A 22,293-nucleotide genomic window follows, 5' to 3' on the forward strand; every position below is an offset into this window, starting at 1 on the left:
CCACAAGAGAAAATAATAGCTGAATTTATAAAAATGACCCTGTTCAAAAGTTTACATCCCCTTGATTCTTAATACTTTGTTGTTTCCTGAATGAATCAACAGCTGGGTTCTTTTTTTGTTTAGTGATAGTTGTTCATGAGTCCCTTGTTTGTCCTGAACAGTCAGTCCCTAAACTGTCTGCTGTTCTTCAGAAAAATGCTTCAGGTCTCACAAATTCTTTGTTTTTTATAGCATTTTTGTGTATTTGAACCCTTTCCAGCAATGACTGTATGATTCTGAGATCCATCTTTTCACACTGAGGACAACTGAGGGACTCATATGCAGTGTTGGGGTAACATTACAAGTAAAGCAAGTTCTATAATAATATTACTTTTTCCAAGTAATGCATTACTTTTTAAATGACAAGAAGATGTCTGAGTTTTGATGTGAAAAGGCTTTTACATTTGACAAAAATAGAACTTTTTATATTAAAAACAAACAAGCAAGCCCTGCCCAGATTTAAAAAGTAACGCAAAAGTAACGTAATGCTTTCATTTCCATAAAAAATGTAACTAAGGTAATTAGTTACTTTATTAGGGAGTAACTCAATATTGTAATGTATTACTTTTAAAAGTAACTTTCCCCAACACTGGACATATGCAACCATTACAGAAGGTTCAGACACTCACTGATGCTTCAGAAGGAAACACAATGCATTAAGAGCTTTTTGAAACATGTAATTCTCTATTATCTATCTGTAGCTTCTGAAGGGCAGTACAAAAAAAAAAAAAAAGATGTCCTCATCTTCATTCTGTTCAAAAGTTTTCAACCCCGGCTCTTAATGCATGGTTTTTCTTTCTGGAGCATCAGTGAGTGTTTGAACCTTCTGTAATAGTTGCAGATGAGTCCCTCAGTTGTCCTCAGTGTGAAAAGATGGATCTCAAAATCACACAGTCTTTGTTGGAAAGAGTTCAAATACACAAAAATGCTGAAAAACCAAAGAATTAGTGGGACCTAAATGATTTTTCTGAAGAACAGCAGACAGTTGAACTGTTCAGGACAAACAAGAGACTCATGAACAACTTTCACTAAAAAACACAGCTGTGGATCATTCAGGAAACAACACACTATTAAGAACGGGGTGATTTTTATAAATTCAAATATTATTTTCTCTTGCATATGTAAACTATATGTAAACATTTTATGTGAAATATCTTATTCAGGTCAGTGTTAAATCCAAAATAGCATGCATTTTGTATGATCCCTCTTATTTTAAAAAAACAATTACCATTTTGAAGATTCTGCGAGGTGTATGTAAACTTTTGACTTCAACTGTATATGAGGATACAGTGAATTTCTAGATGATGTTCTGAGCTGAAATGCATGTGTTCTGTGGTATCTGTGGCACAGAATAACAAGATTAAGTAGCACTAAATGTTCTAGATATCAGTCAGGAAATGAGCTAAGAAGCTAAAGAGAAGTAGGGTGAAAAACATGAGATCAGAGCAACACACTTCCAGAAGGCCTTTACCTGAATCAAAACAACAGGATTCGCCGGCGATCAATAAAAACACAACATGAATGTCTTTTATCCATTTTGTTTATTAGAGTTGATTGGCACCAGTGTACCATAACTGAGTTTCATTTTGCTACATGAATTTTCCAACAATCTGTACCATTCTGTGATCAATCAGAAACAGGGAGAAAAAACAAAGAGGAGGAAGAGGAAATGCTTTCATTTGTCCTGCTGTATTCACAGACTAGCTGAAAGGCTTTGGCACCTTTGCACTTCTCATCAAGAATGCCCAGATTTAGAGTCTCCGAAACATATTCAAGTCATTCTACCGTCTTCATCAGACCACGTCATGCCCAGAATATGAGTTTACACGCATAGCTTATATCAAGGAATGTCCTGTTGCAGTCAGCAGGTGGTGCTATTTAACACTTGGAGTCTCTCAGTCACACAATACAATGTGAAGCAGATTCACTTCGAATGATTTGATGGGGATGCTGTCTACTGGCATCCTTTACATGTGCAGCAAAGCTTAAACCAGTTATGAACTGCAGTACTAGTTACATACTCGGAGAGGGCACTAGAGCTGCGGTTTAGTCGAAACTGTGCTGAACTCTATTAAAGTGCCATAAACATGGATTCTAACTCCAAACTATTAAATATGTCTTCAAGTCAAAGACATCAATTACTATAGCCAAGCTTTATATTAATCGGGAAAAATCACAAAAGTCAAGCAAAATGCACTGCTAAACAATTCTCAGTATTAACCGTTTCATTATTAGTATATTTAAATAGAGCGGTTATTATGTTAGACTCCAGACGCTATTAGTGTTCTGTATGATCAGTCGTTTTAAAAAAAGACACTCAAGGGGTGTTTGATTTCCGATTTCGTTACTGCTTGTAATCCGAAGCCCATTTTAACAGCAATGCCAATTTGTGAGTTTAGAAATACAGAACGCTAATAGTCGCCCAAAACACCCTTTACAAAAAACGCTTCAGTACACATTCAGTACAACATGCAACCCCCATCCTTATTTCTCACAAAGAAAGAACTGAAAAACAATAAATAAAAAATGCTATCAAACATAACATGTATTTACAAACAGAAAAGGCAAAATATAATGTACATCAGGAAAAAAAAGCTGCCGCGGACTCCTTCAAACTGAACAGCGCTGAGTAAGAGGAGTGACTAGTGTTTCACACAAGCAACAAAACAGGTCATCGCCTCGTCTGGCACATATCTTACGATCAGAAAAAATAATATTAATAAAGTTTTCCAAGGGGGAAAAGTCGCAGACACGTCTTTCTCTGCCACAGCAAACATACATTCTGAAAGATAGGACTTTAAAATTAAAAAATTTTAAATTTGCTGAAATGTGCTTCCCCTCAGGAGTTTGTTTGTTCATCAAAATTTGAAAGAATGTATCATTCCATCACTTGCTCACCAGTGGATCCTCTGGAGTGAATGGGTGCCGTCAGAATGAGAGTCCAAAACAGCTGATAAAAACATCACAGTAATCCACAAGTAAGCCAAAAGCTGTGTTTGTAAGAAACAAATCCATAAAGACATTTTAACATTAACCTGGCCCTTTTCGGCTAAAATACCAGCTAATAATCCATAATGCTTCCTCCAGTGAAAAAGTATCTCCTGTGGTCCTTTTACAATAAACATATTTGTTTTGAACTGTTTTGGCTTGTAAACGTTGTCTAAAGTCTGTGCAGACGTCTCGCCTGATTCAGATGAGACGAAATGTTGCAATATTTTGAATAGAGGACTATTTTCAACAGTTTCAAGTTGAACAAACCCATGTTTAAGGCATTTCTAAATTATGATGTTTTTATCAGCTGTTTGGACTCTCATTCTGACGGCACCCATTCACTGCAGAGGATCCATTGGTGAGCAGATGATGGCGTTTAGGTTTCCCAACGACATCCATCTCTCCACAAAACCAGCATAATGGATCTGATGAGAGGATGAGAGCTACCTAAATGAAGGATCATTAGTTTCTTGGAGAATGGAGGGAGCGTATGGATGGATGGATTGAGGAGGAATAAAGGACTTTTAGGGGAGTCCATAATCCATAAAATTTCCTCCAGTGAAAAAGTCTATCTCCTACGGTCCTCTTACAAAAAACACATTTGTTTTGAACTGTTTTGGCTTGTAAACGTTGCTTGATCTGTGCGGACGTCTCGCCTGATTCAGATGAGTCGAAATGTTGCAGTATTTTGAATAGAGGACTATTTTACAACAGTATCAAATTGAACAAACCCATGTTTAAGGCATTTCTGAAATACGATTCTTTCATCAGCTGTTTGGACTCTCATTCTGACGGCACCCATTCACTGCAGAGGATCCATTAGTTACCAAGTGATGAAATCCTATATCCTATAAATCTGGTTCGACGAAGAAACATCTACATTTTGAATGGCCTGAGAGAGAGCACATTTTCAGCAAATGATCATTTCCATTCATTTAATTGCATGTTTTGTCCCCAATTAAGACAGTTTGCTTGTAGAAGGAAAGAGTAGGAAAGCGAATCTCAACAATTATGTCAGTATCAAAGTCAAATTTCATCTCAAAATCTCAAAGAAATAAGATTTCAGTCTACCAAACATCTGTATGCATTCAGGAGCAAATGTGCTTGGTTATGAAAACAATGGCAAATAATGATAATAATAATAATAATAAATAAACCCCTAAAATCAGCTTTATTTTCTTTTCACCAAATCTGATTTCTCAGTGTGCAATATAATCTGGACGTGTTTTTGTGAGATTCCCCCCCTCCCCAAGAACAGTTTTTCAGTCTAAACCTAGTTAGTTCAGTTGAAACACTAGTATAAGAACATTCAGAAACAGGGCTGTGGGACTTTTAAGGCTCTTTTCTTAAGGTGAAGGAGCTTATTTTAGGATTCACATATAATGAGGCGCGTTTCTACAGATGTTTGGATGGGTCAGTGAAGCTCAATACAGTTGTTATCAACTGTGCACAGGAAATGACATCACCGGTGGGATTATCAATAATAGTGTAAAACGCATATCCCATTTCATAGATATGCAACTGAAGTGATTCGCTCAACTCCATAATCATCTTGATATGTGGTGTGAACAGCAATGACCTTCATTTACATCTTCATTATTAACATGTAAATAAACTCAAATGAGTACGAGATAAATAGTGTCAGTTCAGGTATAATAACTAAGTCAGGCAGCAGAATAGACTCAGTAAATCAATAGTGACCGGACTAACAAACGTTAGATCCGTCCCTGATGATGGTAGTGTTGAAGAGAACATCAGGCTGTTTGGTCGTCTACCCTGTTTGTGTAAGAACTTCACAGTAAAATGCTGTAAATAGCAGTAAGAGCGGAAGAAGTAGGAGGGAGTGTGAGATGAGGATGGTGATTTCTGCAGGTTTATGAATGTTAGTGAAGTCCTATGGAATGTCAGCGTAATATAAAGTATCTGTACAGACTAGTGCGATAGACTAGAGTGAATAACACTGTGTAGTGTGCAAGTGTAGGCGAAGTATGGAACAAGAGATGTAGTCCAGACCACCGAAATCCAAATGGAAGATGATGGTGTTCAGGTTTCCCAACGGCATCCATCTCTCCACAAAACCAGCATAATAGATCTGATGAGAAGATGAGAGCTACCTTAATGAAGGATCATTGGTTTCTCGGAGAATGGAGGGAGCGTATGGATGGATGGATGGATTGAGGAGGAATGGAGGACTTTCAGGGTTGTTCTTCTTTCTTCTTTAGGGAAATGCGTTTCTTCCTGGCTGCAAGCATCTCGTAGAAGGGGTCCACGCTCACAGCGGATCTGAAAAAAACAAAGAAAAAACACACAAGATCATCTCATGTTCCATACTTAAACTTGTATACTGCATCATATTTGATACTCAAACTTCTAAGGCTCTGAATGATCAAAACTTTGCCGTTTAACCTTTCACACAGTCTACTACATGCCTTTTAGCCGTCAAATAAAACCTGCAGGTTTTATGAGGGTAAATGTAAGACTTTTTAAAGACCTTTTTAAGAAAATACAGCAATATGTTCTCTAAGTATAATGTCAAGGGAGCACATGAAGAGTTGTATTTATAGCAACATCTCAAAGTAAAAATGCAAACTGATCAAACTTGCATTTTAATTAATTTTACATAAAGTACGTTAGGGTTGATACCTCTGATTCGGCCACTTGAATGTTGAAGTAACTTTTACCTTCTGATCTGACCCATTGTACATCTATATAGTAGTCAACATTTGAAGTGGATCAAAAAAAATGTATTTACAGTTGTGCTAAGACAAGAACGGGTATTGTTTTGGTTTTAGGACAATTTCGGTGAAAGGTTTTGATCCACTTCAAATGTTGACTACTGCACCTCTATGGACACTGGTGTTTATGAATTTAAGACTTGCTGCTCGGATTTAAGTCCTTTTCAAAGGCCTTAAGTCACAGAAAAGTGATTTAAGACTTTTTAAGACCCACGGAAACCCTGTACTGATTTCTACCAAGTAAACGCAAGGATATCTTTGATAATGTTAGTAATATGCCCGGATGAGCACTTACTGGATAATAGCTTGGATTTACTTCATTATCCATGAATCATTTTTTTGACAAATCAGTGAGTCTCAAATATGATCATCAGGCTTTTGAGGAACATTTGTTTGCTCATCTCTCAATCATTGTATAGCACTGGATTATATGCTTTGATCATTTAAATATAATCTTCGTAAGACATCTTTTTAGAGATATAGAGTGAGAACTAATATTTATATACTTTTATGTCAGGATCCGCTATCCTGTAAAAATTTCATGCATTTAAATTGATCTTACTTTTTGTCCTTTAAAATATCATCGTCTGCACCAAATTGCAAAGTGCACTGTCAATAACCACAAAACCATTTAAGGATCAACAAGGGTATATTTTTTTTAAATTGAGACTCATACATCAAAAATAAATAAGCTTTCCATTCATGTATGGTTGGTTAGTATAGGACAATATTTGGCCGAGATACAAATATTTGAAAATCTAGAATCTGATGGTCCAAAAAAAAAAAAGAAATATTGAGAAAATCGCCTTTAAAATTGTCCAATTTAAGTTTTTAGCAATGCATATTATGAATTAAAAAATATTTTTTGATATATTTTCAGTAGGACATTCACAAAATATCTGTATGGAACATATGTTTACTTAATATCCTAGTGATTTTTGGCATAAAAGAAAAAATAGTAATTACTATACAGTCTATTTTACCTCTGCTATTTATAACTGGTTTTGTGGTCCAGAGTCACATATTGGATGGCTTGTGTGCTCAAAATTTAATCCTATCTGTTAAAATCAGTTTTGTACTCTGAGGAGTTCTTTAGCATATACATATATTTGTATTCCCATCAGGAAATGCAAATATATTTAAGCTATGCAAACATTTGTCAGATGCTGATAAGCGTTGGCACTAAAGTCAGTATGAATATTTCCATTTGCACCTTTTGTTCTAACTCTTTCACATACGTTTTAACATGTCTTCTGAGATCTTTATGAATTCATTCAGTGCTGATGGTTTACTCACTTGATGCTGTGGATCCATTCGTCCTTCTCCTCTGGAGTGGGAGCTGAGATTCGGTACACCATGTGGTTTCCTTCCACCACTCGACCGTCGGCCTCAGTCTTACACGCTTTGATCAGCTGTCCACGGTTATTGGGGATGTACAGCTCAAAACAGTTCTGCACAGAAAAACAACAATTGTTTCTGATATACTGCCCATCCCTAATGGTAAATAAAGAAACCTGCAGCTGCTTTATGATAAGTGTCATATTTGAATAGCTGTATTTGACTGTGATGACAAGGTCAACAGACTTACTGGCTTTCTGGGATCTTCGACCTCTCGAATGCTTAAGTTCTCCAATGGTATGATGCCTCTGGGCTCCTTATCCTAAACACACAGACACACAAAGTCAGTATCAGATAATATGGGCCAAGTCAGTCCTTTAAACGTTATACTTCAAAGGCTTGTAGTCAGTTTTCTGATCACCAAGACTGCATATTTGCCCCTAAAATACAGTAAAAACATTAATATTATGAAATATTATTGCAATTGAGAATAGCTGTTTTCTATGTGAATAAATGCTGTGATCAAAGCTGAATTTGCAGCATCATTACTCCAGTCTCCAGTGTCACATGATCCTTCAGAAATCATTCTAAGATGCTGATTTGTTGCTCAAGAAACATTTCTGATTATTATCAATGTTGAAAACAGTTGTGCTGCCCAATATTTTTGTGAAGACTGTGATACATTTTATCTTTTAAGGATTCACAGACAGAAAAAAATAGAAATTGAAATCTTTTGTAATATTATAAATGTCTTTGTCCCTTTTGATTGATTTAAAAAATATACTGACCCCTTACTTATGAACAGTAGTCTACATAAGGGATAATATGTGACCCTGGAACACAAAACCAGTCATAAGGGTCATGATTTATATATACATCATCTTGTTAGGATAGGACAATATTTAGTTGAGAGACAACTATTTGAAAGTCTGAAATCTGAGGGTGTAAAAAAAGTCAAAATATTTAGAAAATTACCTTTAAAGTTGCCCAAATGAAGTTCTTAGCAATGCATATTACTAATTTAAAATTAGGTTTTGATATATTTACTGTATGAAATTTACAAAATATCTTCATGGAACATGATCTTTACTTAAGGTGAGACACTGCAGGTGAATAGGGTTAAAAAAATAACTAATAGTTATCACCTTGCTTACCCAGTTGATTGATCACATTGATGACTGCAAACATTTTTTGTATTACAAGTTTTCTAAAATGTTAGGTTTAAATATGCAAATGACGCATTATTTAATGAAATATGGACTAATTTGCTTACATTTCTAGTACAAAAACCTAAACACTAGATGAAGTCAGTTTTAAAATTCTTGTTTAATTTTTTTTTGACATTTTAGAGTCTAATATTTTTACAGAGGGGATTTGTCACTCAGAAAAAAGACCTGAGCAGACAGGAAACAATGTGTTTTTTTTACCATTTTGAGGGGAATAAAATATATAAAATCAAGCAAATTATATAAGAACAAATCCCTCTGTAAAAACCTTCAGAAAATAGACAGGAATAAAGTTTGGTGTGTGTAAGTGCTACTGAAGTGGAGATTTATGGCTCAGTGTAGGAGAAAAAAACTCATTTTAAGAAAATGGCCTTTAAAAATATGCATTGTAATTGAAATCTATTGACACAAATAGATAAAGTGCTATAAAAGAAACACTTAACAGTGTCTTTTGGGTGTTTTCTTTCCACTAGTCTGAAAAAACACTTTATGAAACACCAAAAAGCCCAAATTCTCAAACTTGTGTTTTTGCATGCAGTGACTCCCCTTAATATCGCAATGATTTTTGGCATAAAAGAAAAATCTATAATTTTGACCCATGTATTCCTGCTAAAATTATACCCATGCTACTTATGACTGGTTTTGTGTTCCAGGGTCACATATGTAGTACAAACAATTATTACAAAGCTTTCTGGAATACTTTATTCTGATTGGTCATTTTGCAGCAGTCTGTGGTCAAATACTTTTGCAAAATGATGCTGAACTGTGTAAATGAGGGTTATCCTGAGCCAGTGATTTTCTACATAGTTGTGCTTGTTTCAAATCTTATATGTGACCCTGGACCACAAAACCAGTCATAAGGTTAAATTTGACAAAACTGAGATTTATACATCATATGAAAGCTCAATAAATAAGCTTTCTATTGATGTATGGTTTGTTAGGATAGGCCGAGATATATTTGGCCGAGATACATCTATTTGAAATCAGAAATCTGAGGATGCAAAAAAATCTAAAAGACTGAGAAAATCACCTTTAAAGTTGTCCAAATTAAGTTCTTAACAATGCATATTACAAATCAAAAATTACATTTTGATATGTTTACAGTAGGAATTTTACAAAAAATCTTCATGGAACATGAACTTTAGTTAATTTCTTAATGATTTTTGGCATAAAAGAAAAATCAATAATTTTGACCCATACAATGTATTTTTGGCTATTGCTACAAATATACCCCAGCGACTTAAGACTGGTTTTGTGGTCCAGGGTCACATATTACAATACAATAAGTTGATGTCCATTTATTTATTCAGCTTAACGTGTCCAAATGCAAATTTATTATGACAATTATGATTCATTATCCAACTTACCAAAACAGTCATTTAATAAGTGCATTTCAGAGAGTTGTGTAATGAGACGAAATATGACAATATGGTTCTTGACTTACTGTTGTGTACTCAAAGTAATAGAGGCAGTTATCAGTCAGAATGAACCACCGTCTCTTCCATGTTTTGACACGACCTCCTAAGAAAGAAAATTACACAGATTAGAAGTGTAATACACACAAGAAATTAATCATTTCCTCTGTCAGCCTGGTAACAAACTACACAGACTCAGCAAGACATGTCTACACACGTTATATTATTAGTAGTGTACACGTTCTTGGAAAACCCAGCTAAATTCCTATTAAACTTAATTAACTAGATTTTTAGGCCCGAAGGATGATGTCTGTCATGTTTGCCAGTCCAAAACTCTTCACTACGTTGCTAGAGAGTTGTAAAGGAGTGCCTGAGTGCTGGTTAGCTGCTGTTGTTTACTTTGAAGAGTCAAAAAGCTCTCTTTGAGAGGCTAAGCACTTTGTACTAATTGTTTTACAAAATAATTCACCATTTTGAAGCATATGCTTTTATTGGTCAGAATGGCAGAATGTCTGAACTAGGGATGCACAGAATATTCGGCAACCAAAATTATTTGTCCGAAAATAGCAGTATAAGCGAAAAGGCAGAATAAATGATAGCGAACAATGATGTGATGTGATCAGATAGAGGTGCGCTCTTAATGCAGCAAACATGTGGGCAGCGTGGAAGCATTTAAAACTGTCTGAGAAAGATGCAAAAATCATTACAAGCAACGACAGCGAGAGACTGTTTAGTATTGCATCGCATGTCTTCATGAGAAGAGAAAGGTTACTGTATGATGACTGGAAATAAACTAGAGAACATTATGTTGTCTAATACATGCACAAATTGATTTATTCTGACAGCGCTGCACCAGCTTGTTAGCCAAAGCGTGAGAAAAATCTGCCTGATGAGAATCATTCAGAAATCTGCTGCTGTCAGCAAAAAAGTCTTACTGAGGTCTTTTTGCGGGTTTCCGCCAAAATAAAAGTCAACTTTCATAAATGTTAGTATTGCCATTTTACTGTTGTTCTGTAAAATAAAATAGAAAAGACAAAAATGATAACAATTATCTAACATTCTCCTTTGCTCAGCAAGGCCGCATTTATTTGCACATTAAAAACACATGCCTGATTCAAGAAGGGGGTCTTAAAAATGGCCAAAGAATATTATTTTACTAACTTATTAATTTTAAGTTAAATTGTGCTTTGTTGGAAGGCTATAATGTCTACTAGAATGTTAAAAAATTATTTTAAAATTGTAAAAAATTGTAAAATTGTATTGTAAAAAGGAAATATTGGCTTTATTTAATTTATGCAATGATGAAAAAAAAAAAAGGCAAAATACATGGGGGAAAAACTCAAAAAACGTGTTCGGTAATCATCCTTCAGCCCAGTGTGTAATTTTGTTCAGCTTCGGCCAACAATTTTCATTTCTGTGCATTCCTATTTTAAAGTGTATGCTTTATATTTGTCAGAATGGTGCAAATACAACAAAAAGACAAAACTTGGCTCAGATGTTTTATTGAAAATGTAATCTACTAAATGCAATTAACAAGTGAAGTGTCTGTGTAATATGTTTAATTTGGGCATTTTGTGGCACTTATAATGTTTGCTTTATGCAGAGCTTCAGGGCAATAGGAAGGAAATAACTACAAATCAGACTTTTTTATTTCACAAAGGTGTCATTAATGTATGCACAAATTTATAAAACTATGTCTGTGGTAAAATCTGCATAGACACTGGTTCGTGTGTTCACAGAGATTGTGAAATGTGTGAAATTTTGAAAGAGTTATGATGCAACAAAGCCCTGATTACTCAAATCACAAGACTTTGGCAGTTTGATACATGCTTTGAAACAAATACTTTATAGAAGATTTTCAAAGCTTCATGAAGCAATGTTTCGAAAACACACATCACCACTGATCACTTCAACAAGTAACATTATTTGAGGAATTTTGTCCAGAGCACAAATGCTATAATGATGCTTTGCAAACATCACTAACTACATCATTAAGCGTCGATATCAGATGCTGTAGTAAGGGAAAAGAGGCTGTACGTACCTCCTGAAGGGTGGACAGCACCAGCATCAGAGAAATCACAGGTCAAGCAGAGCAGGAGCCAGAAGAGATCGGAAAAAGGGAACGGGGAACGGATCACAAGAAACAGAAAGACAGAGATACGGGGAGAGGGAAGAAGATTTAAAAGCGTTTAGTGCCTGAGAGATCACAGAGCTCGCCATGCAGAAAGAAAGTAAATCTTCGAAAGTGCCAAACACATTAGAAGTTTTTTTTCAACAGGGTTTCATTAGAAAACAGAGCAAAGCCACGGCAATGAAATAACAGAAAATCGTGCAACGGCAATGATAGAGACCCTGCCAACAACTTCGGTTAAACAGAAACGCTCCAGGCGAACGTCAGGAGGGACTCACCCAGTTTGAGGAGCCAGCCTTCTCTGTCAGGGTTGAAGAAAGTGTGCGTCAGGTCATTCCCATCATCCTCTGGGATCTTGAACGGCTCATTTTTGATGCTGTCATACAGATTCTGAAGGAAAAAAAAAAATCACATTGTTTATTTAAAAAAAAAAAAAATCAATGTGAAGCATTATTTAAAAACTCAAGGGTCATTCACACTGAGAGTGATTTGGAGCAACATACAGCCCTGAGGTAAGGCCCTAATTAATCACTAATATTTTTTGCTAAATTAAATTTTTTTACAATTACCATTTTAATGATTAAATAAATTCTGGGTCATTTTTAGTAACCAAAAAGCACGTCTAACTGATTAAAATCATGAAATGTATGCAACTGAACAGCAATTTATTAATTTAGCTTAACAAAATTGACATTTTTAGGCTCTATGAAATCTTTTTTTTTTTTTTTTTTCATTTTTTGGGAGGGTTTTCTAATACATTATTTAAATGTAATGATTTAATTACATTTTGTAATGTCAAATCACTTGAATGCATAAAACCTTTATTAGTAAAACGTTTTATAAAACGTATTAATCCATCTTTTTTTTCCCCTCAATAAAAGAGCCCTATGAAACTTTTAATTTTTCAGAAATTCTGTTTTAAATTTTCAAGATTATTATAATTTAATAGCAATATGTTATCAAAAACTATGGTAAACAAATGAAGGCATAAAACATTAACAAGTTAATTTATAAAAAAATTAACAATTCTTTTTATATTTTGCCAAAAAAAAAAAAAATTTAAGTAAACATTAAAACAAGATAGAAAAACCCTATAATTATTTATATTATTACTTAACAAGTACATTCACACAGAGGCATGCAGAACATGTATATTTATTTATTTTTGTATGTTTTAATATTTCACAGACTCTAGTTCATATAACAGTTTGATTAAGTGTATTTCCCAACTTTCAATGTATTTAATTAAAATTGGGCAAATTCTGTAACGTTTTAAACTGTACTGTAAATTATTTTTTAAAAACTGGATTCTGCAATTCTGTCTCCATTAGAGGGTCCTTCTAAAGTCATTCATCTGTATCATTTCAAAAGAAAAAAATGTGACTCTTCACCTCTAAAAAGTAATTCATTCTGATATATTTATGGCAAAGCATTTTTATTCCAATGCAACAATCACCCAAGATATAACTGCATGTTCACACTCACTCTGAGCAGCTCCTCTGGTAAATCTCCTCCATCATTGATGCCTCTGTTCATGCTGATGAAGCGCTCCACCGTGGGCTTGTCTCGCACATTAGGGTTGTGCAGACTGGTGTTCAACATGATGATGGCAAACGACAGCACGTAACAAGTGTCTGCCAGAAGAAACAAAGTGTTTAAGGACTGAGAGACATAATGCATCTGTGAAACAAACTCTGTAAAAAATAAAACACTGCTGAACTGTAGTAGCAACATGTTTGAGGTTGACAAGCACTGAAATGTTCTTAGTGGATTACACAAGCAGTGAAAACCAGACACACCTACTCAATTATGTTATACGCTGTGTGCTTTTGAGTAACAGTGAAGTTACACCAATGGAAATCATGTATGCAAGACCTGTGCTCTGGAAGACTCCAGGATTGCAGTGACAGTATCTCTGCGCAAAGGCCTCCATCATCCTGTCGATCTTCTGAGCCTCGCCGGGCAAGCGGAAACTCCACAGAAACTGCCTGTAGTAGACATAAACGTATGGACACATCAGGAACACAAGCACTACATTATATTTGTTTGGAATCAAAAACAGAAGAATACCCAAACAAGAGATTTCCAGATTACGTTTATGAAGAATACAACCTATAAAAGAGACAACAATAACTGACTTACCGAAGTGCTTGAACCAAATTCAAATCCGTGAATTCGTGGAGATCAACAAAAGCTTGCAAGACTTTAATATTGAAGTCATCTCTGAAAGAGAGGGAGAGGAATATTTTAACAACATTACCAATCAAAATGAACTGTTTAAAGATGTTTGGTTCTGACTAAACTAAGCAGAATTTATTTGTTTAGTGCTTGTCATAATAGACATTATGATGTTAATGTTTATAATATCTTAATATCTTCATGTCTCATTTAGATGCAATGTTTTTTTTTTTTTGAGAGAGTCTGAAATAATCATTTTTCTACAACTGATTTTAAAACAGGTTTAGCATATGTGACCCTGGAGCACAAAACCAGTCTTAAGTCGCTGGGGTATGTTTGTAGCAATAGCCAAAAATACATTGCATGGGTCAAAATTATTGATTTTTCTTTTATGCCAAAAATCATTAGGAAATTAAGTAAAGATCATGTTCCATGAAGATTTTTTGTAAAATTCCTACTGTAAATGTATCAAAATGTAATTTTTGATTAGTAATATGCATTGTTAAGAATCTAATTTGGACAACTTTAAAGGTGATTTTCTCAGGATTTTGATTTTTTTGCACCCTCAGATTCCAGATTTTCAAATAGATGTATCTCGGCCAAATATTGTCCTATCCTAACAAACCATACATCATTAGAAAGCTTATTTATTGAGCTTTCATATTATATATACATCTCAGTTTTGTAAAATTTAACCTTATGACTGGTTTTGTGGTCCAGGGTCACATATGTGCGACCCTGGACCACAAAACCAAGATGTATTTGAAGTAATAGCCAAAAATACATAGTATGGGTCAATATGACCTATTTATCTTTTAAGCCAAAAATCATTAGGATATTAAGCAGAGATCATGTTCCATGAAGTTATTTTGTAAATTTCCTACTGTGCATATATCAAAATGTCATTTTTATCAAAAGCTTCATTTGGACAACTTAAAGGGTGACTTTCTCAATATTTAGATTTTTTTGCACCCTTAGATTCCAGATTTTCAAATAACAGTATCTTGGCCAAATATTTTCCTACCCTAACTAACCATGCATAAATGGAAATATTATTTATTCAGCTTTCAGATTATTTATAAATCTCAATATTTGTGCGGTACAGGGTCACATATGTTATCACACAACAGAAACAGTAAACATTGAAATTCTAATTGATTCACATATGATTTGCAAGTCAGTCTTCTAGCAAATCGTAAATTTCAAAAATAGATTTTTTTGTTAATATAATAATAATAATAATAATAATAATAAACAGCAATGGAGGAGGAAAAACAAATACATCCAGACACATTTTCAGCAAAAAACATCATATTAATTACTGATATTTTGTTATTATGGGAAGTGATGATTTATTAGGAAGTTAATAGTTAATAGAATTATTATAGGAAATATTATATTATTTGTATCAAAAATTGCTTAAAATTTTATTGCTTAATTACTTTTTTATTGCTTAAAAAAAGTGAATCAATTTTTAAGCAAAATGTGACCCCAAGAAATAAGTATTGAGTCATGAAGTACTGAAAGATTCCCACCCCTATTAAACATCTTCTACAGCTTTTCCCATTAATTACACTGTCATAAAAAAAAAAAAAAAAAAATTATATGTGTGTGTGTGTAAAAATCTCAAAGGTAATAATTCACAATACCTTTCACCCAGATAGTCTCCTATTGCCGTTTTATTGAGCCCTTCTCCTTTGTACAGAAACTGGGCAATGTCCTCTGGAGTTTGTCTGAGAAGCTCATTCTCCACTAGGAACACAATGCCCTGTGGAACAGAGGAAAGTATGCAGAAAAGATTAAAAAATATCTTTTGCTCCTGCAACATAATATGATAAAATATTTTAGCAACTTATTTTTACATGTCAGAGAAACCTATGTATTTTTGATTTAAGAAAGTAGAAAATAATGCTTTTATTTAACAATGACAATTTGTTGCAGAGTTCTATTTTTAAACAACAGTTTCAACATTGATGAGTAATGTTTCTTGAGCAGCAAATCAGCATATGGGTTAATCCATGCAAATGCCAACCTTACCACAATTTTTTTTTTACCAAAGGTTTTTACTAAACTGACAGCACATATGTCAACTTTTGGTGGTTAAATTACCCATGTGAGGCCTCTCTTAAAAGTTTAAGCATTTTTTTATATTTTTAGTGCATGATTTTCCACAGTCTGGTATGTGCTATTTTCAGGCTTGTCAAATTGATAACAGGGCATATTCTTCATAAATAGACACATCAAGATGAAAAAAAAAAACATGCACACTGACACAGAAGCTAGGATAGGTGTGATATGCAGGGGCGCCGCTTGCAATTTTGGGCCCTATGACAAAATATGAGGTTGGGCCCCCCCTACCACACAAAAGCAGACATCTGGGGGCCCCTAAATGGCGTGGGCCCTTAGAATTGTCCTAACTTTCCCCCCCTTAGCGGCGCCCCTGGTGATATGTGTTGGGTATGGCTCATTATTACTACTGTAATTATATCATTATTATTATTACTGTTATTATTATTACCATCATCACAAAATATTATTGTTATCATCATCTTTAGTATTATTATTGTTGTTGTTATTATTACTATAATTATTATTAATATTACTGTTACAGTCATGACAAAATATTATCGTTATCACCACTATCTTTAGTATTATTATTGTTGGTATTATTTCTATAGATGCTAATACTACTTAAATACTATTACTATTATTCAGATTGTCATTTTTGATCTTTTCATTGATGTTATTATCATTATATATATATATATATATATATATATATATATATATATATATATATATTTTTTTTTTTTTTTTTTTTTTTTTTTTTGCTGTTATAATTTTTTTTTTTTTTGCGTTTTGTGTCACCATGTTGTATGTTTTGCACTCCTAATAAAAAAATGAAAGTAAAGTAACAATTATATGTTCTTTGAAGAGCCACCGCTTCTCTATTTATTGGGTTTTACTGCGTCTGGTTTGTGCATTTTAATTCACAGAAACCCTACAAAGTATGTAGTCTCTCAAAAACAGTGTTCTTTTTTGTGTTACAAAGATAATGCATAATTATTTACCTTTTATAAAATAGAAAACTCACGCATAGACTGATATTTTTCCGATGTTTACACTCTATCAACAAGGGTTTATTAAAATATAAACAGATGGTTCGGTATATTGGTAAATGTCACATCCATAACATTGTATTTGCCCATATTAGAATGATTTTTGAAGGATCATGTGACTCTGAAAACTGAAGTAATGATGCTGAAAATTTAGCTTTGATCAACTAGATTTTAACAGATATTCAAACAGAAAACAGCTATTTACAATTGTAACAATATTCAATAATATTACAGTTTTTACTGTATTTTTAATCAAATAAATGCAGCTTTGATGAGCAGAAGAGACTTCTTTCAAAAACATTTTTAAAAAATGGCTTTTAAATGCACAGCTTACCTTTTTCGGATCCATGTTGAATTTTTTCCTACCCATGGCCACATGTCGACTCTTCTGTAATGTTTTACTACAAAAAAACAGAGAAGAGATCAATATTGTTTTCAGGTTTCAGGTGACTCGCTTTGAGCGTCCTACAAACCTAAAGCATGGAGAGTTCAAGTTCATGACAAAAAATGTACTGTATACACAGCTACTGAGAGATAATGTGTGTGTGTGCTTTTATTTGAGTGTTATCTATCAGAGAAGGCAAATTGGAGAACGAAATAAGGCATTAAACCAGAAGCACAAACCGGTTCCCATCAATAAAGCAGGTCGATGGGGACTAACCTGCCCTCTGTGCTGCTCTCCAGCCCCTCCACCTCTATAATGGCTTCTCTCAGCTCCTCTTTCAGTCTCTGGATCTCCAGCAGCAGTGCTCCTTTTCTCCGGCGGATCTCCTCCAGCTCGGAGCGCTCCTCTGGGCTCAGGTCCGCTGGGACTGTGGAGAGACAGAAAGGGGGGCGAAATGAGGACACAGGGTCCTGGAGAGGCATTTCAGTTCTGTTCCTATTCACCGTACATCCAGGCCTCTTTCACACGAATCCCACGTTCTCCACGTTAACAGTTTCTCGTTTTCCTGCAGCACTTCACTGCAAAAAATGCTTTTCTTACTTAGATTTTCTGTCTTGTTTCCAGCCAAAATATCTAAAAAATCTTGAATCAGGAAGGATTTTCTAGACAAGTAAAAAATATGATCTTGTTTTTAGTAAAGTAAGAAAAGTATTTTTTGCAGTGTTGACATTCCCTAATTGCTGGCCTGAGTCTAATATCATTCACTTTGTGATGCGAGATGGAAATGCAAACAGGGTTCGGGGTAGCGCACATGCGCAGGAGCTGTTTACATACTGGAGACGTTTACATTCAGATTATCTGTGGACTAACGGACGACTCTTACGACACCAGCTGGTGTTTTTGGAGGGTTTAAACGGAGCAAGCCAGGACAGAACAGAGCCAAGCCCACAGTAGCTCGAAAAGCAGCGCCTGCAGGCAGAGACACATACTCTGACGTTTCTCTGAAAACTAATTTTCACAATGTTCAGATCAAATCCTCTAGCTAATCACTTAAGGTAAAAAACATGACACTATCAGCTTCTGCTTTTTGAATAAAGTGACACACTGCAAAAAGTACTTTTCTTGCTTAGATTTGTGTCTTGTTTCCAGCCAAAATATCTAAGAATTCTTAAATCAAGAAGGATTTTCTAGAGAAGCAAATATTATTTTCTTTTTTTCAGAAAAAAGAACAAGAAAATAATTTTTACCTGGCTCGAAAATCCTTCTTGATTTAAAAATTCTTATAATAAAAGTATTTTTTAAAGCGTTTCACTGTCTCTATTCTAAAAGCAGAAGCTGATAGTCTCATGTTTTTTATTGTTTCCAGCCAAATATCTAATCAAAAAGGATTTTCTAGACAAGTAAAAAAAATTCTTGTTTTCAGAAAAAAAAAAATCAAAATTAAGCAAGTTTTTGCTTGAAAGAAGCAAAATAATCTGCCAATGGGGTAAGCAAAAAATCTTATTTCCAAAAAAAAAAAAAAAAAAAAAAGATTATTTTTATTACCCCCACTGGCAGATTATTTTGCTCGCTTCAAGCAAAAACGCACTTAATTTTGACTATTTTTTTCTGAAAACATGAAAATAATTTTTACTTTATTTAAGAATGTTTAGATATTTTGGCTGGAAACAAGACGAAAAAAAAAAAAAAAAAGAAGAAAGGCATTTTTTGCAGTGCATACAGTATAATGGGGTGCAAGTGTGAGATCGCTTGTGAAATGTTAGAAAAAAAATGCATTTTTCTATTTAATACAGTTGTTGCCATTGCACTTCAAAATATCAGCATGACAATTTTAAATATGTTAAATTTGGAGATTTGTACCAAACATAGCAACCAACATAAATCCCTTTTCTCCAAACTAAACCATGTTTCAAGTATTTTCATTAAAAAAGATTTAAAAAAATAAGCCACATTTTATTCTAAACAGCATGTGCAAAAATGTTAAAACATATTGTAAATGATTTCAAATGTCAGTTTTGTCTTTTTTTTGTCTGCAAATTCACCGTTCTTTTCTTTTAGTTATATAGTTATTATAATTTTTTTAACATAAGCTAACTATTACAAAAAATCTGCCAATTCAGATGCTAGAAGTTGTCATTTAATCTGTCATATTTAGCTTCATCTGCTGATACACTGATACTTGAATTTTCTTCTTTTTTTAAGAAACTTGAATTAAAAATAAATAATATTATTCTGAGAATGACGAACAAAACCTGATGTTCATGTTCACAAGCTTAATTTGAGAGAGCATCTTGAGCTTCAACTGAAGAAGAAAATCACAGATCAATTACTTTCATTTGATTAGTCACAAACAAACTGAAATTATGAGTTGTTTTTTTGCTGTGAAAATCCCAGGTTTTTAATGTGGCCTCAGATTTTTATACGTCACTATCTTTAGGCCTCCAGCCTATCTTTAAGATCTTCCAATAAGGTATGAAGTATGCAGACTTATGATGACAAGCGAAACTATGTTTATATTTATTAAAAGTCAAGTTATTCCAAGGATGCATCTGTTTAAGATTCCAACAAACCCAATGAGACTGAATATCCAAAAATGTCACTCAAAAGATGTGTGATAAACAGCTGAAAAATATTTAATAAAGTCTATAAGACATTATGAAACACATAATGTTGACATTACTCATTTCAGTCTGTGATAAAAACCAAATAGACACATTACAGATGTAAACAACTGAAGGAGGCCAAACATGAATGAATCCAGAACAATGACTGCTGATGAAAGCTGCAGAAACGCTAGATGTGACAACAAACAGCTGACATTAGAGTTTAAACCTTGAAAAGAACCAAAGCATCCTTCTACATTACGCCTTTCCAGGGCTCCTGTGAATAAGGAAACAGACAGACGTGATGCGGCACGAAACATAACGCTAAACCAGCTTTACTTACTGTAGTCCAGATCATCCATTTTGGGGGCTTTGCTTTTAGGCATATATGTGTCGGAATCGAGTGTCATTCAATAACCGAGAGATAAGGATATATAAAAATATACCCCACAAACGAAAAGGAAATAAATAAATAACTAGGCGGAGGACCGAAAGGACTCAGACAAAGGAGGAGTTGAGAGCGGAAGTTGCGCCTGTCAGGCAGTAAAAATTCACGACGCGGAACGGCGGCCATCTTGGTAAGGGCTAGTTCTGCTTAGTTCGTGAACAGAAATGGTTTTTAAATAATATGTAATAATGTAGTACGTATCTGTTATTTACTTGAATTTACTTTTAGTGTTGTAAAACGTTTTCATTTAACGTCTGTAACTCATTGACGATGCTGTAACAACCAACTGAGTCAACACTAGGTAGGTTGGGAACGTAAATATGTTGTAAACATGAATTTATTTTGTCATTAAAAAAACACCAGTCCCTCCCAAACCCCTTCCCCAAGAGCACCTAATTTCAAGTAGGCAAACTTGTACAAAATAGTAAATATTCCTTGGTTTCAGCTATTTATGCAACTGATACTTGTAGGCCTGCTTGATAACAGTAATTATTCCTTATTTATAGGCCGATAGGAAAATAATATTAACCAAATGCATGTTGAAATAGTTGTAAGAAAGAAACAGTTATGCCCCTAATGAAAACACAAATAAGATAACTAGCTGTGTTAACGTTACAAGAATGATCGGACTGGAGTTTGGTATTTATAGTTTAGAAAATGCAACACTTGTGAGAATAGAATAGCCTACATTAGTTTTATTTTTTTGTAAAATTACCAACTGTCCTAAAATAATTTAATTATATAAGCAACTATATAATTAGGTACTCACCTATAATTATAACAATCTGTGGGTGGATTATGTTTAGCCAGCTGATTTGTGTCTCCCCCCCCCCCCCCCCCCCCCCCCCCCCAAAATTACTTAATACACATGAGCTAAAGGAGGAAGCAGGATTCAGGCTTATTTTCTCATCTTTACATCTCAGGGAGCTTTTATGGCCCATTATCGCCATTGGCTCGCTCACTGGGGTTTTTAGTCTTTCTAAAGCTAATTTCAGAGAATATGTGAAATAAAAAGAGCTATATCAAGAGTCTGATGATTTATGGAAATGGAAATTAATGTCACTTTTCCTGATACGCTGTTTAAGGCGAGACACTGCAGGTGAATAAGGTAAAAAAAACAAAAAAACTAATAGTTATCACCTTATTTACCCAACTAATTGATTACATTGATAATTGCAAACATTACAAAGATCACTTTGTCTAAAATGTTAGGTTTGAATATGCACATGACGCATTAATTAATGAAATATGTGCTAATTTGCATGCATTTCTAGTACAAAAATCTAAACACTGGATGAAGTCAGTTTCAAAATTCTTGTTTAATTTTTTTGACATATTAGAGTCAAATGTTTTTACATAAAGGATTTTGGGTATCTCATATTATCCATAATTCAGAAAAAAATAAAACAGACAGAAAGCAATGTATTTTTTTACATTTTTTAAATATTGTATAAAATCAAGCAAATTATATTATGAACAAATCCCTCTGTAAAAACCTTCAGAATACAGACAGGAATAAAAATGTAAAATTTGGTGTGTGTAAGTGTTTTATGGCTCAGTGTATGAGAAAAAAACTCATTTTAAGAAAACAGCCTTTAAAAATATGTATTGTAATTAAAATATATTGGCACAAATAGATGAAGTGCTATAAAAGAAACACTTAAAGGTGTCTTTTGGGTGTTTTC

The 22,293-nt window shown here is 34.1% G+C and overlaps 1 protein-coding gene across 1 annotated transcript; it reads right to left on the reverse strand.

Moving 5' to 3' along the window:
• Positions 1 to 1,563: 1,563 nt before the first annotated feature.
• Positions 1,564 to 20,668, reverse strand: cyth2 (cytohesin 2). Its single transcript, XM_073846761.1, has 12 exons — positions 20,504 to 20,668; positions 17,834 to 17,984; positions 17,507 to 17,573; positions 15,703 to 15,821; positions 14,018 to 14,098; positions 13,751 to 13,863; positions 13,361 to 13,509; positions 12,154 to 12,265; positions 9,774 to 9,850; positions 7,354 to 7,425; positions 7,062 to 7,216; positions 1,564 to 5,313 (listed from the first exon to the last, which is right to left on the reverse strand). The coding sequence occupies exons 1-12, from the start codon at positions 20,568 to 20,570 to the stop codon at positions 5,226 to 5,228; spliced, it is 1,251 nt and encodes a 416-aa protein (XP_073702862.1). The 5' UTR covers positions 20,571 to 20,668; the 3' UTR covers positions 1,564 to 5,225.
• Between the last annotated feature and the right edge of the window lie 1,625 nt (positions 20,669 to 22,293).

The sequence above is a fragment of the Garra rufa genome, chromosome 9, assembly GCF_049309525.1.
Source record: "Garra rufa chromosome 9, GarRuf1.0, whole genome shotgun sequence".
NCBI classification, from domain to species: Eukaryota; Metazoa; Chordata; class Actinopteri; order Cypriniformes; family Cyprinidae; genus Garra; species Garra rufa.

What these genes read in the sequence shown, in the direction of transcription:
- cyth2 (XM_073846761.1), bottom strand. Translation starts at nt 20,570, where the DNA reads ATGACACTCGATTCCGACACATATATGCCTAAAAGCAAAGCCCCCAAA. An exon ending in TCAACATGGATCCGAAAAAG is followed by an intron (nt 15,822 to 17,506) that starts GTAAGCTGTGCA and finishes TCTGTTCCACAG; the next exon opens with GGCATTGTGTTCCTAGTGGA. An exon ending in GAATGGATCCACAGCATCAA is followed by an intron (nt 5,314 to 7,061) that starts GTGAGTAAACCA and finishes TGTTTTTTTCAG; the next exon opens with ATCCGCTGTGAGCGTGGACC.